Consider the following 14,691-nt stretch of genomic DNA (forward strand, 5'->3'; position numbering starts at 1 on the left):
CAGAGAATCCCTCCTTAGTGAGTATCCAACAGCACCCTCCACCTTCTAGCCTCTTTCTGTAAGAAGCAGACTGTTTGCAAAATCAACTTCTCTCAGGATTAGACCAGCAAACGCCCAGCTAGCTCACTCCAAGTTCTTCAGAGCCTGGGCTGGAATGGTCAAAGGGACACCCTGGGAGGCTTCCCCAAACCCCAGATTCTCTCCTACTTCCCACGCAGGGGGCAAGCGAACTATGTTAGAGTAGAGATAGAATACTTCCCTAGCATGCAAGGAGGCGGATGTCAGACCCTAGGCACAGCAGTAACAACAAGGAATAATGCCTCGGACCTTGCAAGGATCTAGCTGGCTAAAACAATTTAGATAGCTACAAAATGTCATTCATTAAAAGAAAAAGCTGAGCAGGGCCCGGCAAAACATCTTTCCACTTCCCAAAGAACTATCCCAGTTTTACAGGTAGATTAAGCCCAAGATTGGACAAATGTCTCTTTTATGGATCCCATTAAAACCTATCAAGGGTAAAACATTGTTCCCTGCAAACCCTAAGTGTGGATGCTCAGCGTCTGCCAGCACCATCCCTCTGCAGCTGCCTCTGCCCAAGGACCTGTGATTAGGAAGGAGCCAGGGCATGTCAGATGTGCTGAAACAGAGCTCCCTGAGGTTCCCCAGATGCCCACCCTGGGAGAGCCAGGCCAATCTCAATGTAAGGCTTACACCTAAACCCTGTCCTTGCTGCCCCTCCACGGCATGTTGGTCAACAATGCAGGCTCAAAAAATAAACAAACAAAAACAAAAAACAAAAGGAAGGGCCCTGTGAGAATAGACATGACTACATCAAAATTCACAAGCTGTGGGACAGACATGGCAGCCGGAGTGGCTGATGTGGCAGATTAAAGGGGAGACAAGGCAGCCTAGAGGCACGGAAACTCCTGAGGAAGGCTCTTACTAGAAATCAGAAGATGCCTCCTGAAAACTGAGGTATGTGGAAGCAGTGCTGGGCCAAGAGACCCTGATAGGAATCTCTGCTTATGAGCCAGGAGGTACCTTCTAAGGTACAAGTCCGGTCTTCTTTCAAATCAGACTGTGGAGAAAGATGTGTCTTTGTGTGTTTGAAATGATAACACGAGTTCCCTAGAGGAAAGGCTGGCCCCAGCATCCCTCGGCAAGGGATTGATGAGAAAGAATAAGGACGAATCTAGCCCTTGGGCCTAAGGCAAAGTCTTTGCACTCAGTGTGGGAAAAACGGATCTAAGGTGTTAGCACATAGCCTGTGGCAAATAAGATACAGCAGCTGGGGGACAAGCATAGCTCTTGCCACCTCCTGGTCACAACTAAGGACCAGACCTAGGGATTAAAAGGAAAGGGTGTCCCCTGGGACAGAGCTGTCTGAGGGTGACTGAGGAGAGACCTGCAGAAAACTGCACACACAGTGCATCCGGTCAGGGGTGAGCCTAGGCCTGGGGTCTTGGCAATGGCAGACTCGGGCTTCTGGTGTGGGGACCATGGAAAAGGTAGGTCTAAGCTTAGGCCAGGCAATACTCACTAATGTTCTTCCTGTCCTCGCATGGGTCTGGGCATTCCAGGGCTGCTTGGGGGTGGACATGGGTAGAGGGCGCCTTTCTGCCCACTAGGTCCTCATCTAGGAGCTAAGCGGAACTCAGAGCCAGGGAGTGCAGCACCCCCCCACAAGTGCTGTTTCCTGTTACTGCCCAGGTTTTCAGTGGTGCTGTGACCATGACATCACCTCCCCCAACCCTGGGAGCCCTGGATAGACCCTTGGACAGAGCAAGCAGTGGAGCAAACAGTCTTGGGGACCGAGACAGTCCATTTGTATAGATGACTTATTCAAGAGGCAAAGCTCCTTAAAATTACCCAGCAAATGCTCCTTCCCTCAGCTAAGGGTACATCTCCTGGGTCAGCACAGATCGGCCTACTTGGTGTGTATAAAGCACCGGATGAGCTCATCCCCCACTTAGCCCAAAGGGTGAGTCAGGAACGAGTCAACAGCATTAATGAAGGAATTAATAGCAGGCAAATTAGATTAGAGCAACTCAGTTAATATACAAGGCAGGCTCAGAGCCTAGTAAAAATGTGAGGCTAAGAACCACTCTCGGGCCACCCTCAGGTTCTTGGAGAGATGTCCCCAAGGGGTGACAAGCCGGGATAGCCAATGCTTAGTATATGGGGAAGTCTTCTCAGGGGCCAGACAGAAACATCACTGAAAGAGGAGCTTAAGACCCACCCTCCTGGCAGAGCAGCCTGGCCCTCACAGCTAGAGGGTCTTTAGTGTCATCACCTCAGCTGGCTAACAACTGGGGGCTGGGGGGAGGGGTGAGCAGAGGGAGGGAGAGAGAGAGCAGAGGTACCCTGTGCAAACCCCGCTCCTACTGTGTCACTGGCGCTGTACCCATTGACCACCGCCTTGCTGCTCAGCTCTATCATCTGGTGCAGCCGCAGCTTTCGGCAGTAGATGGAGGCTGCCTCGGGCTCCAACGCGATGATGAGCTGCTCTGAGTTCTCCGGGGAGGCCAGGCCCGCCTGGAAGACAGAGACAGAAGCTGGGACCTGGGGACTCCCTGGGCAAGCCTGCTGGGAGGACAGCACACCTTGTCTTGAGGTCGGAATGCTCACGGGAGGATCTGAGTAATAAGCTTGGCCGTTTGGGAACTCAGGGGGAAGGGAGTTCCTCCATAGGTGTCTGCTGAAATTAATACTAGGGGTGATCGGATATTGAGCTCTCAAAGTCCCTTCATGCACAGGACTCTTAGGGAATCCTGGCTGCAGGGCCTCTGGCCCTTGGGGCTTGTCCAGATCGGAACTGAAGAACACTGTGGAAGTGGTAAGGAGACGATGATGGACTGTGGATAAAGGTGAGGTTATTACACAAGCGGCCGGAAGACAGAATCACAAAGGCCCCAACACTCTGAAACCATCTCAGAGAGAGGACAGGTGGACCCGTTCCCTGTGACAAGGGTGGCACGCCTCCTGACAGAGACTGTGCAGACCAGAGTGTAGGTGAGCTTCAGGTAGGCAAGCATGTGACGACCCTCCTGATGTCACCGGTGTGCTAGAGCTCCTGCCACTGCCTGACGTGTGAGAGTGGCTCCCAGAGGACGCACGCCCCTTAACTCCTAGAGTGCAGGTGGGTGGTCAGCTGGAGGTTTACCCAATGCCTTTATTCTTTCAGTAGTTCATCATATATTTTATTATCTGTCTGTCTGTCTGTCTGTCTGTCTGCCTGCCTGCCTGCCTGCCTGCCTGCCTGCCTGCCTGCCTGCCTGCCTGCCTGCCTGCCTGCCTGCCTGCCTGCCTATCTATCTATCTATCTATCTATCTATCTATCTATCTATCTATCTATCTATCTGAAGAATGGGGTCTCATGGATCCTGGACTGACCTCAATCTTGCTAGGCAGTCATGCATGACCACAGCGTCTAATCTCCCTGTGTTGACCTCACGAGTGCTGCTTTGGGATTGTGAGTGTTCATGTCACCACATCAGTTTGATGTGGTGCAAGCAATGAAGCCAGGACTTTGTGTGTGTGCGGGGGGGGGGGGGCACTGTGCCACAGATACAGCCCAGTTTCTCCATATTCTTACTATTATGACAGTCACAGCCCTAGGTTCCCATATGTAACTCCATCTGCTAATGTCTGGGCTCTTCCTTGGCTGGCAAGAGGCAGAAGTGTTTCTGTCCCGTGACACGTGACCTGTCCCAGTCACCTACCCTCCAGACTTGGAGGTCCCAAGGGTACCCTTCCTGTGATTACTCACAGACATGAGCCCTGGTCTATAACTGCACTTCAGGAGCCCTGGCCACAGCATGGGGTTGGGGGGTGGGGAGAGTGGGGGGCGCTCTTCCTGCAGAGGCTGTGCCTGGCGCATGGGGTTCTCTTGGCCGCTAGCAGCAGGGCTCGCTCCTATCACCATGTGCTGTTTTTCTGCTGTTTCCAAGGAAACCAGAAGATCTGTCTCCATGCCACGCCTGCTTGGAGAAAGTCCCCCATTCCTACCCTCACTCTATACCAGGAGTTTAGCAGACAGAAAGTGTCCTGTGCCATATATTCACAGGAGGAGGGGCTAGGAGCTGGGGGGAGAGGGGAGAGCCTTTCATGTAACTAAAGGTACCGCCTTACTTACTTTTCTATTGCTGAGATAAGACTCCACCACAGTACTAGTTATAGGGCTACTGTTGCTGTGATGACAAAGGACTTAAGTGTCTTAGCCTTCTACATTCCAGTTCATCATCAAAGGGAGTCAGGCAAGAGCTGATGTAGAGGACATGGAGGAGTGCTGCTTTGCTCTCCACGGCTTGCTCAGCCTGCTTTCTTATAGAACCCAGGTCCACCAGCCCAGGAGTGGCATCACCCATAAAGAGCAGGACCACCCTCTGTCAATCACTAATTTAAAAAATGCCCAACAGGCTGGCCTACAGCCCGATCTTACTGAGGCATTTCTTCAACTGAAACTCCCCCAATGTCAGCATAGGTCAGGATCCTTAAATCACAGTAACTCTCCTCCTTGGAGTGCAGACGTTACATGGGAGAGGCCTGGGCCTGGCCCTTTGACAAAACTTTTCCTCCTCTGGTTTTAGGCACCATCTCTTCGACCCCTGGGAGGGACTCTATCAGATAACACATTGCCTAGGGTTGTCCATGGACATCCCAGTCCAAAGAAATGTCATTAATAACATCTGCACCAACCAGATAGGAGAAGGAAAGTCTTCATTCTAGATGCACCGTGTGCTTCTCTGGGAGCATAACACCTCAGGACGGCTGGTTTCAAAACCTGCACCCGTGCTCTGCGCCCTTTCCCTATGGCCTCGTTCCCCCAGCTATGGCCAGCTACACAGGCAACAATGGTGCTCATTAGCCTGGTCCACAGGCAAATGGGCAGGGCTGCCCTTAGATGATGGTCTTAGGCATGAAGGGTCTTCTGCTCCCTGTGAAATGGTTAAGTGCCTCTGCCCCAGGTCCACTTCCTCCCCAGGTCAGACCACACACCCTCAGCGCGCAGGGACAGCTGAAAGGGAAAGGTGCCCCTGAGATAGGATGGGGTCAGCACAGGGATGGGGTACCACAGGGATGTCGAATCTGCTGAGCCTGAGTCCTGGGGTCCCCAGAAGCAGAAATCCAAAGTAAACAGGGCAGGGCTCCCCTGCTGAAGGGCAGCTCGTGTGCCCAGCAATCCTTTTCTGGGTTTCTAGCACCAAGGGCCTCCTGGGATTACAGATGCCCAGAGTCAGCTTCACCAGCAAGGGGTGAGAGGGAAGGGGGAGGCTCAGTGTGTCGACTTCCTGGGACCCTGGGTACAAGCTTCTGGAATCCACACTAGAAATGGAACCAAGGTGATGGGATCGAGCCCTGGGTGGAACCCGAGGACCAAGAAAAGTCAGGCAAGGAACTTTCAGACTTTAATGCTACAAAACTGTTTCCATGTCCCGCTGGTATGTCAACTGGCCGGTTGGAATTTGCATCAGACAGAGCCTCAATGGTCCTGAACCACAACAGGAGGTATAGGGATGGGAGTGGAGAAATATCTTCACCCAAGGTCTCGTTCATCCATTGACTATGACCCTGACATCCTAAGCAAGACTCCTGAGTCAGAGGAAACTCTGTGTGTGTGTGGTGTGTGTGTGTGTGTGTGTGTGTGTGTGGTGTGTGTGGTATGTGTGTGTGTGTGTGTGGTGTGTGTGTCTGTGTGTGTGTGGTGTGTGTGTGTGTGTGTGTGTGGTGTGTGTGGTATGTGTGTGTGTGTGTGGTGTGTGTGTCTGTGTGTGTGTGGTGTGTGGTGTGTGTGTGTGTGGTATGTGTGTGTGTGGTGTGTGTGTGTGTGTGTGGTATGTGTATGTGTGTGTGGTGTGTGTATGGTATGTATGTGTATGTGTGGTATATGTGTGTGTGTGGTGTACGTATGTGTTTGCATGTGTGTGTGTGTTTGCATGTGTGTGTATGTGCATGTGTGGTGTGTGTATAGTGTATGTGTGTGATGTATGTGTATGTGTTTGTGATGTGTGTATGTGTGTGTATGTGTATATATGTATAATGTGTGTTGATGTATGTGTATGTGTGTGTATGTGTATATATGTATAATGTGTGTTGATGTATGTGTATGTGTGTGTAATGTGTATTGATGTATGTGTGTGTATGTGTGGTATGCATATGTGTGTTTATGTGGTGTGTGTATGGTATGTGTGTTTGTGTGTATGTGTGTATGGTGTGTATATGTGTGTGGTGTGTATGTCTCTGCATGTGGTATATTCATGTATTTGCATGTGTGTATGTGTGTATATGTGTATATTGTGTGTATGTGGTGCATATGTGTGTTTGTATGTATGTGTGTGTAGTGTGTGCGTATGTTTGCATGTGTGTGTGTGCATGTGTGTGTAATGCACAGAGGCTGGATGTCAGCTTCAGGTGTCCTCCTCCATTGCCCTCCCCCTCTCCTTTTGGAGCCAGGCTCTCATTGAATCTGGAGTTCAGTATCAACCAGTCTGGCCGAGAGCTCCAGGGATGCATCTGTCTCCACCCCGTCCCTAGTAGTGGGGACATAGGCATGGCTGGCATGTCTGGCTCTTACAGGGGTTCTAGGGATCCCAATTTAGATATTCATGCTTACAACGTGCCCCTTACCTATTATGCCAAGCTCGTGGCCCGACGAAATCTTTATATGGAAATTGTACTCAAGGACATGAGTCCTGGGGGATAAATCCTGGGTCAGTGTGTGGCTATTAGTGAGACAGACTTCCTCTCAAAGCCTAACATCGAAAAGACACTTCTGGGGTCCTGGGGAGATGACTGCACAGCAAAGGGCACTTGCTACTCTTACAGAGGACCGGAGTTTCACTCCCAGCACACAGCTGCTCAGAGCTGCCTACAACTGCAGCTTGTCTCTTCTGGTGAGGCAGGCACACATAGGGGATAGGTTAGCAACCTGGGACTCCACCAGGTTTGGGCCGTGTGTGTGCACGAGAGCTGAGCAGCTTGTAACAATGGAGTAAGTTTTCACCGTAAGGACCATCACACTTAGATTCAGCTCACTTGCTATGTCTGGGTACAGCAAGTAGAATGGTAATCTGACCTGGACTAGTTTGGGGTACATGGGGTTCGAGGCTAACTATGTCCTCAAAGTGAACGTTTAGAGACATTCCCGTATTTACCGTCTTACCCCTACACCTAACTGGGTTGTGTATATGACTTAGAAACCAAATGCTTTATGGGAAGGGATGTGCACAGTAGAGAAACAGGCACAAGGCTTCATCTGCAAGAAAATAGAGAACCATGAAAACTACCTCCTAGTCATCAAATGTGTCTTCATCTGGGCACGCCCCACTGCGAGTGTTAAGAGGATGTTCCTTTTCAGTGTTTGCTTTTGAGTAAAGCTTTCTGGCTGCTTTGTGACTCTGCCTTTCTTTCTTGCATGAGACACCAGACCTTGGAACCCAGTCCACACCCAATCCACCAGTGACACTAGCACTGCTGCCAAGTTCAGTTCAGTCTGTCTCTGACTGTGGAGTTGGTACAGACACACTGAGCCTCTGCACTGGGCCCTGCACTCCCCGAGGACAACAGGGAGGTCTTCTCACTCTGTAGCAGGTCTCAGTTGCTCAGGAGGCAGCTGCTGAGGGAGCGACTGAACCCCTCCTCCAGCCAGCCTCCTGGTGCGCTCTCCTGGCCCTGGTCTCTGTTGAGCTGAACATGAGCATTCTGTAGGAGGGCCCTGGGTGTTCTGAAATGTGTGCATGCCTGCAGTACGCTACCCCACATACTCCTCCAGGAGCTAAAACTGCCCGGTGGGAGCTAAATTTTAAAGCCCTTCTGGAATTGTGAAATCCACTCAGGAGGTGTGGACGACTGAACCGCTCTCCGGGGAGCCCACAGAAGTGGCTGTTTACCCCAACTACTCAGCTCCTCGGTCCTTGCAATCTGCCAGGAAAACCTGCCAAGAGACTTGGTCCATGGATGAGAAAGATGGCCAGGCCAGTTACACGTTCTACCGGGCTGTCATGGAGTCCCAGCTGCCCCGGCTGGGAGTGATGCATGCACCTAGGTTTCTCCTGATAGGGTTATTATTCTCTTGCAGCCTGTTCAGGCAGGAAGTTACAAGCTGTGCCTCCATGTCAAATGAGGCCACCATACATGGGAGCATCATTTATTTAGCAGGCTTCTGGAACTCACCAGAGTTACACATTTTATGCAAAATGCCCCTAAAATAAAACTGGACAACTTCCTGTTCATGATCCTCTGAGATTCAGCCATCCCCTTCCTCCCCACCCCCCTCCTTCCCTCCCTCCCTCCTTCCTTGATCTTTCCTGAAGGCTGCAGAAAAACAATCTGGTGACCTTTCTGCTCTTCAAGGACCCATAGCTGTCCTGTGTGCAAATCCTAAGGGACTGAGACCAGCAGGCCTAGGGAGGGTCTCCAGATGGAGCAGATCTATGTGCACAACTCTGCAACCCTCATGGGCACTGACTTGAGCAGAGGCCCTGGACCTGGTCCAGAGTAGAGGATGCTATGCTGAGATCATTCTAGCTCTTCTGTCTCTGACCCACCCTCCCTCCCTCCCTCCCTCCCTCCCTCCCTCCCTCCCTCCCTCCCTCCGGCAGGTGAATGTAATGTAAACTTGTGCTAAGAAGTCTCCTAAAAGCTGGAAGGAGGGTCTCTGTGCTTCCCATGCAAGCAGAATGACCACCCAGCTTCCCTACCATTCTGCTGGTACACCAGTTCTGCTTCACTCGCAGGCCACTCCTGTGGGAGGGTTGGTAGGCAGCTCCCGCCATGTAGGAGGAAGCAAATGCCCATCTGAACTTTCATGGCGATCGATGCCCTGTGAGCACTCCCAGAGGACACTGGGCTCAGAACCCCGGTTTTGCTCGTGAACTACATTAACCGGGGTTCTCCAGTACATCAAGCAGGGTACTCAGCATACACTGACAGAGATTTTTTTTTAAGGATTTGGCTCTCGATTTAAGAAACAGGATGGGTCCCAACATCCAGGAGATCTAGCTGGGTAGCTCCTGTCTGAAGGACATGGCCCAAGACCCAAGAAGAGCTGATGTTTCCGTCTGAATGCAAAGGGAAGAAACAAAACCCAAACCAAAAACCATGTCCCAGCTGAAAGGCCAGCAGGATGGATTTCTTTCCTCTCAGAGAAGGGTCAGCTCTTTGCCCTGGTCAGCCTTCAGCTGACTAAAGCAGGCCCATCTATGTTACAGAGGCACCCGCTTTACTCTGGGCAGTTAAATGATGTCATTCCAAATACCCTCATAGCAACACCAAGAACATCTGGACAAACTCTGACCCACAAAATTCACCTTCCAGGGGCTGCACCTTCCTCGAGCTGTATTTTAAGAGGAAGAGGAGTGCAGTGGAGAGCTGCCAAGCGTTGCACCCCCATTCTTCCTGGAACTCTTCCCGAAGGCAAGCTGAAGACATCACAGAGCAGCCATGCCCTGCGTGCTTCCTCTAACTTCCTAACTGTAAGCCATTGGGCCCCATGAACAACCTGAGGACCCTAACTCAGCTGGGCTCTTCTAGCCACTACCTTTCAGAGGCTGGCACACATAGGCCCCAGTGCACAGGCCCAATGAAGAAATGAGTGAAAAGAAAGACTAGCCGAATGAGGTGGCCATCTTTAAACCCACCTGGTCATGTGACCTGAATGGAAGCGTCAAAGCAGAACTATAAAGAGTCAGCGCCTAAGCTTGAAAAACACTCCGAAAGGACGGTTTGTCTCAACAAACCTGGAAGACAGTCTCAACGTCCTGCATGCCTCTAAGCCAAACCAATCCTCCTGCCTTAGCTTTCTAAGTACTGAGGTTACAGGGATGAGCTGCCGCGCTGACTTGTGGGGCAATCTTTATTCCACCAAAGCCAAGGATACCGTGCCCTCCCCCGTCTGATTTTCCTCCTGAGACTCCACCCTTGTCCTACCCACTCAGAGACTACACCCTACGAAGACCCAGGGGTGCACAGCCTAACAAACTGACCTTCTGCACCTCCTTCTTTTTCCAGTCTAAAAATAAGATATGACCCCTTTGCAGGTCACACATTGGCTGCTGAAGCCTTCCTGTGGGCTGGGGAGTGCGAGCTGAGGCCGCGAAGCTTGCATGGACTTCCTGGGAACAGCTCAGAGCACAGTGCAGTATATACAAATGACCAACTCCTGTCCCTCGACGACAGTGGCCCATCTTTGGACACGCCCTGAAGACTGATGCCCAGGGCTTCTGCGAACAGCTAAGGTGAATCTACCCTCCTTCCCTTCTTAACGGTGCGCCTCTTTCTGTAACTTCCTGCCTCTTACTTCATCTCTAGAAAAGCAAATCTATTTTTGGCAGCTTCATACAGAGAGCCAGATTCTCACCGCACAGAGGAAGGGGGAGAGCAGAGGAAACGGTCCCGGATAGGGGATTGTGAGCGGAGGATCATCCGCCCTTGGCCTTGAACAAGCTGAGCTCTGGGAGCTGCATTGGGTAAGGCTGTGGGCACTGAACAGAGCCTATGGTGCTTAAACTCACGGGGCCGCTTTACCATCTGCTGGGGATCAAGCTGACTCGGTGACTCTTTCGGAAGGAAAGAATCACATATATGGCTACTAACTTGATATCAGAAGTGTGCCTCCTGAGAAAGCTGGGTATAATGTCTCTTGAGAGGTCTTTTGTTTTAAGATTTATTTCCTTTATGTATATGCGAACGCCATCACTGCCTTCAGACACACCAGAAGAGGGCATCAGATTCCATTACAGATGGTTGTGAGCTACCATGTGGTTGCTGGGAATTAACTCAGGACCTCTGGAAGAGTAGTCAGTGCCCTTAACTGCTGAGCCATCTCTCCAGCCCCCTCTTGAGAGATCTTATGAGGACAGAGGACAAGGAAACATCTAAGGCATTGACGTGCCTGCTCTGGTTGGGACTGAGATTAAAGACCAAAACCTGACTCTCAAGGCAGAGTACTGATCCAGGCTCAATAAAAGCCAGCTCTGCTGGGGACAAGGACAGACCTCTCGGAAGATGGCTGGGACAGTTGTCTGTGACTGCAGGGTGCTGGCTGTATTGTTACTTTTCTCAGAGCCAGCACAAAACACCTGACAGAGGCACTTCAAAGATGGCGGGGTTTATTTTGGCTCCAGGTTTGAGTACAGCCTGGTCACAGAGGGAAAGGCATGATGTCACCGTCGCAGGAGCGTGAGGCAGAGGCTCACACAGCCCTATCAGGAAGCAGGGAGATGGATCTTGGTGCTTGGCTCCCTGTCTGCAGTTTAGTCAGCCTAGGACTCCTGCCCATGAGAGGGGCCTCCTGCAGTAAGACGGATCCACTCACACCAATTATTGCCAGAAATTTCCCCATGGGCATGCCTAATGATTGTCTCCTGGGTGATTCCAGGTCTTGTCAAGCTGGGCGTCAATATCAACCATCAGAGAGGCCTGAATGTCTACGACGTTGGTGAACCCTTGATGGCTGGTCACCAGCTATGGGAGAATCTTGCCTCTGAGGGTGACTGGTTCACCCTGGAGCCAAAGTGCCACCCTCACAGTGCTACCCTCACTTAGGAGCCTGACAGCACCCAGTATGTTAGCCCTCACCCTTCTCTGAGAGCCCACAGGCTTCTGCATGGCTCTGACAGACAAGCAAGCAGAGGGCAATTCAGTTCCCAGCGGCAGGCGGCCACTTTCAGCCTCCCGGCCAACATCCTTGCTTCTATTCCCTTCTTATATAAATATTCTTGTTTCCAAGGCTTTTTCTGAAGCTTTTCAATAGTCCTTCATCTACAGGAAATGTCTCTGAACTCCAGCTTGAAATCCAACCTCCAAAAATTACAGTGGAACCATGTGACCCAGACACATGAAACCCAGAGGGGGGTGAGGAGAAAGAAAGGAGTGGGGAGAGAGAGGGGAGGAGAAGATGACGGGGGTTGGGGGGAGATGGGGAAGGAAAAGGGAGAGAAGAAAGAGAAGAGAGGGTGTGGGAGAGGGAGAGAGTGGGAGGGGAGAAGGAGAGAGGGAAGAGAGGGGAGAGAGAGAGAGGGAGAGAAAGGAAGGGAGAGGAGAAGAGAGAGGAAGAGAGAGGGGGAGTGGGAGAGAGAGGAGAGGAAGAGAGAGAAGGAGAGGAAAGAGGGAGAGGGACAGAAAGGAGGAGGAGAAAGAGGGAGAGAGAGCAATCCCTCTGTTAGGCTGACTCAGGAAGCTGAGGCACAAGACCCTTTTACCCATGTCTCTTCCCACAATCCTTAGGAAGCTGGTGGATGCTGGGAGATATCTGAGCGCAGTCACAGTGGCCACTGTGGGAGTCTCAGCTCCGTTTCCTCTGCCCCCCACCCATCCCAATGTCCCTCACCTGGTAGGCAGCTTCTCTCATGAACTGCTTGGCTGGCTGCTTCCAGATGGCAGGCACTGTGATGACCCATCTGACATCAGAGTTCTCAAAGTCCGACCCTGCCTGATCACTCAGCTCCTAATGCCAAGAAGAATAAGAACAGGAGGTGAGGAGACACTGCTGGTCCCCGGTACACACCTCCTGTGGCTCTGCTGAGCAGTCAGTCTTTTACCAGGAACTCCAGAGGAGTCTGTGCTTTCCTCCCACACACAGCAGTGTGGAGGCAGGGCATCCCCTGGCTCTACTCAATTCTCTCACTCACACCCTATAAGGGAAGGGGCTGTTGTCGGTCCCAGATCCCCAGATCCCTGGAAATTACCTACCTGCTGATTCTGTGGGTTCGCTTGTTATGAGCATTTCATACAAAGGGAATTAATTTTATGATGTGGCTTTTGTGTATTGTTTCTTTTATTTTGTATGATGCTCTCAATGGTTATCCGACTGTGATGTGCATTCGTATTTCATTTTGCGGCTGAATAGCATTCGGTTATCAATCAGTCGATGGGCATTTGAGTGGTTTCCACTGTTTGGTCATTATAAATAACACTGGTCTGAATTTCCAATGTAAATTGTCTTATGTGTATGTGTGCTCACTCCCCTAGGAGTGGGATTGCTGGGTCATGTCTCTGCGTTTGTATCTTTTAGGAGCTGCCAAATCCGTTCCAAAATGCCGAACCATTTCACCTTTCCACCAGCACTGCCTAAGAACATACTTGGGGGCTGGAGAGATGGGTCAGAGGTTAAGAGCACTGACTGCTCTCCCAGAGGTCCTGAGTTCAAATCTCAGCAACCACATGGTGGCTCACGACCATCTGTAATGGGATCCGATGCCCTTTTCTGGTGTGTCCGAAGACGGCTACAGTGTACTCATAAATAAAATAAATGAGAAATCCTTTTTTAAAAAGATCTTTAAAAACAACAACAGTAACAAAAGAACACACTCGACTGTTCTAACCTCGGAGCCCACATGCTCTCCCTGCAGGCTACACCACTGCCTCACTGGCAGGTGCAGCAACCTGCAGATGGCCTAACCCAAGGCTGGCTGCCACCGTCCCTAAGGCTCACCTTCAGAGCCTGCTCTTTGAAGTACTGTAGGGCGTAAGTGAAGATCTCCAGGGCTTTGACTTTCTTGCCATTTGCCGCTGTCAGGTCTGTATCCATGGTGAGGTCCTGGAGGGAGAAAGGTGTGACCGCGGTTAAGGAGAACCAACCGTGCCTTTGGTTTGCGAGCGGCTGTTTGGAGACCAGTGGAACCCTGCTTCCCTATGTTTAGAGAGACAGAGAAAATGTACTCCCCTATCCCCAGTGAACCAGGCAGTAAAGCCTCCTTACTGTATTAAAGCTGTGGGGGTTCTCTCCAGGCCCCACCTTCACTGTGTCCTCCTTCCTTCCCTCCCTTCTCTCCCTTTCTAGGATCCTCAGGAACGGGAGCCTCTGGCCAATGGCGAGTCCTGGGAGTGGATAGCAGGTGCCAAGCCCGGTGCAGTTTACATGCAACTTCCAGACATGGGTCACCCTTGGGAGCTCTGTGACAGCAGCTTAAATCATGCCACTTCGCTGCCAAGCGGGACGCTAACGCGCAGCAGCCTCTCCTTCCGCGGCGAGCTGCCAGCCGAGTCACTAAAATAGAAGAGCTCCTATTTTAAGGCCGGTTCTGTCTAATCTGCTGAAAGCCGGGCAGGCATCGCTGCCTCTCTGGCCCTGCCAGAGGCCAAGCAGCTGCTGTACATGGTCCTCTGAGAGAGGATACCTCGAAGAGTGGCCAGATGGTGGGTGGAAAGAGGTCATCAAAAAAATGATGAGAGGGTCTCCTGGGGGAGGGGAGAGGATGGGTGGGTGTGGAAGGAAGCCCCTAGACTAACCCACTTATTAGTCTCAGGAACGAATTAATCAGGCTGATGTAGGCTTGATAGCCAGGCTTTGCCTCTGTTTGGAGGCAGGGCCACAAGTTGCTAATGGGTCCTCGTGGAATATCCTAACCCGTCTGCTCATGCTCACCGCCTCCAGCCAGCACCCCCTTCTCCCGATGCCCAGCAAGGGGCCCAGCTTCTAGACTCTTCTGCTCAGCCAGGCAGCGGAGTCCGGAGAAGCTACAGTTCGACCTGTGCCTCCATTGCCCCAGTCCCGACATGCAGCACTGGGTCCCTTCTGGAAGAATGCGTGAGTCCTTCTCAGCCAGGAGAAATGCAACCTCCTGTAGGCCTGGAGCCCTGGAGGGCCGGGTGTCAGCGGAGGCAGTTTTCTTGCGAGCTCTGTGCTGTCTCCTCAAATGCTAACGGAAGCTACCATTCCACTAGAACTTTGCTTCCTCTTCGAACATCATG

General features: G+C 51.6%; 1 protein-coding gene and 1 long non-coding RNA gene across 5 annotated transcripts in view; one reads left to right on the top strand and one right to left on the bottom strand.

Annotated features, from left to right (window-relative positions):
* Positions 1–14,691, bottom strand: part of Hspa12a (heat shock protein family A (Hsp70) member 12A) — a 161,392-nt gene that overhangs the window by 12,585 nt on the left and 134,116 nt on the right. For all 4 annotated transcript variants that reach the window (XM_063288266.1, XM_017589080.3, XM_063288270.1 and 1 more), the window contains 3 exons: positions 13,433–13,537; positions 12,329–12,445; positions 2,364–2,535 (listed from right to left, as the gene is read on the bottom strand). In XM_063288266.1, coding sequence (XP_063144336.1) covers positions 2,364–2,535; positions 12,329–12,445; positions 13,433–13,537 — 394 coding nt within the window. The remainder of the gene's footprint in view (positions 1–2,363; positions 2,536–12,328; positions 12,446–13,432; positions 13,538–14,691) is intronic.
* LOC134485263 (uncharacterized) lies at positions 10,070–13,436 on the top strand. Its single transcript, XR_010063322.1, has 3 exons — positions 10,070–10,235; positions 10,332–12,473; positions 13,013–13,436. It is a non-coding gene; the product is annotated as an uncharacterized LOC134485263 (long non-coding RNA).

This window comes from Rattus norvegicus, chromosome 1 (assembly GCF_036323735.1).
Source record: "Rattus norvegicus strain BN/NHsdMcwi chromosome 1, GRCr8, whole genome shotgun sequence".
NCBI classification, from domain to species: domain Eukaryota; kingdom Metazoa; phylum Chordata; class Mammalia; order Rodentia; family Muridae; genus Rattus; species Rattus norvegicus.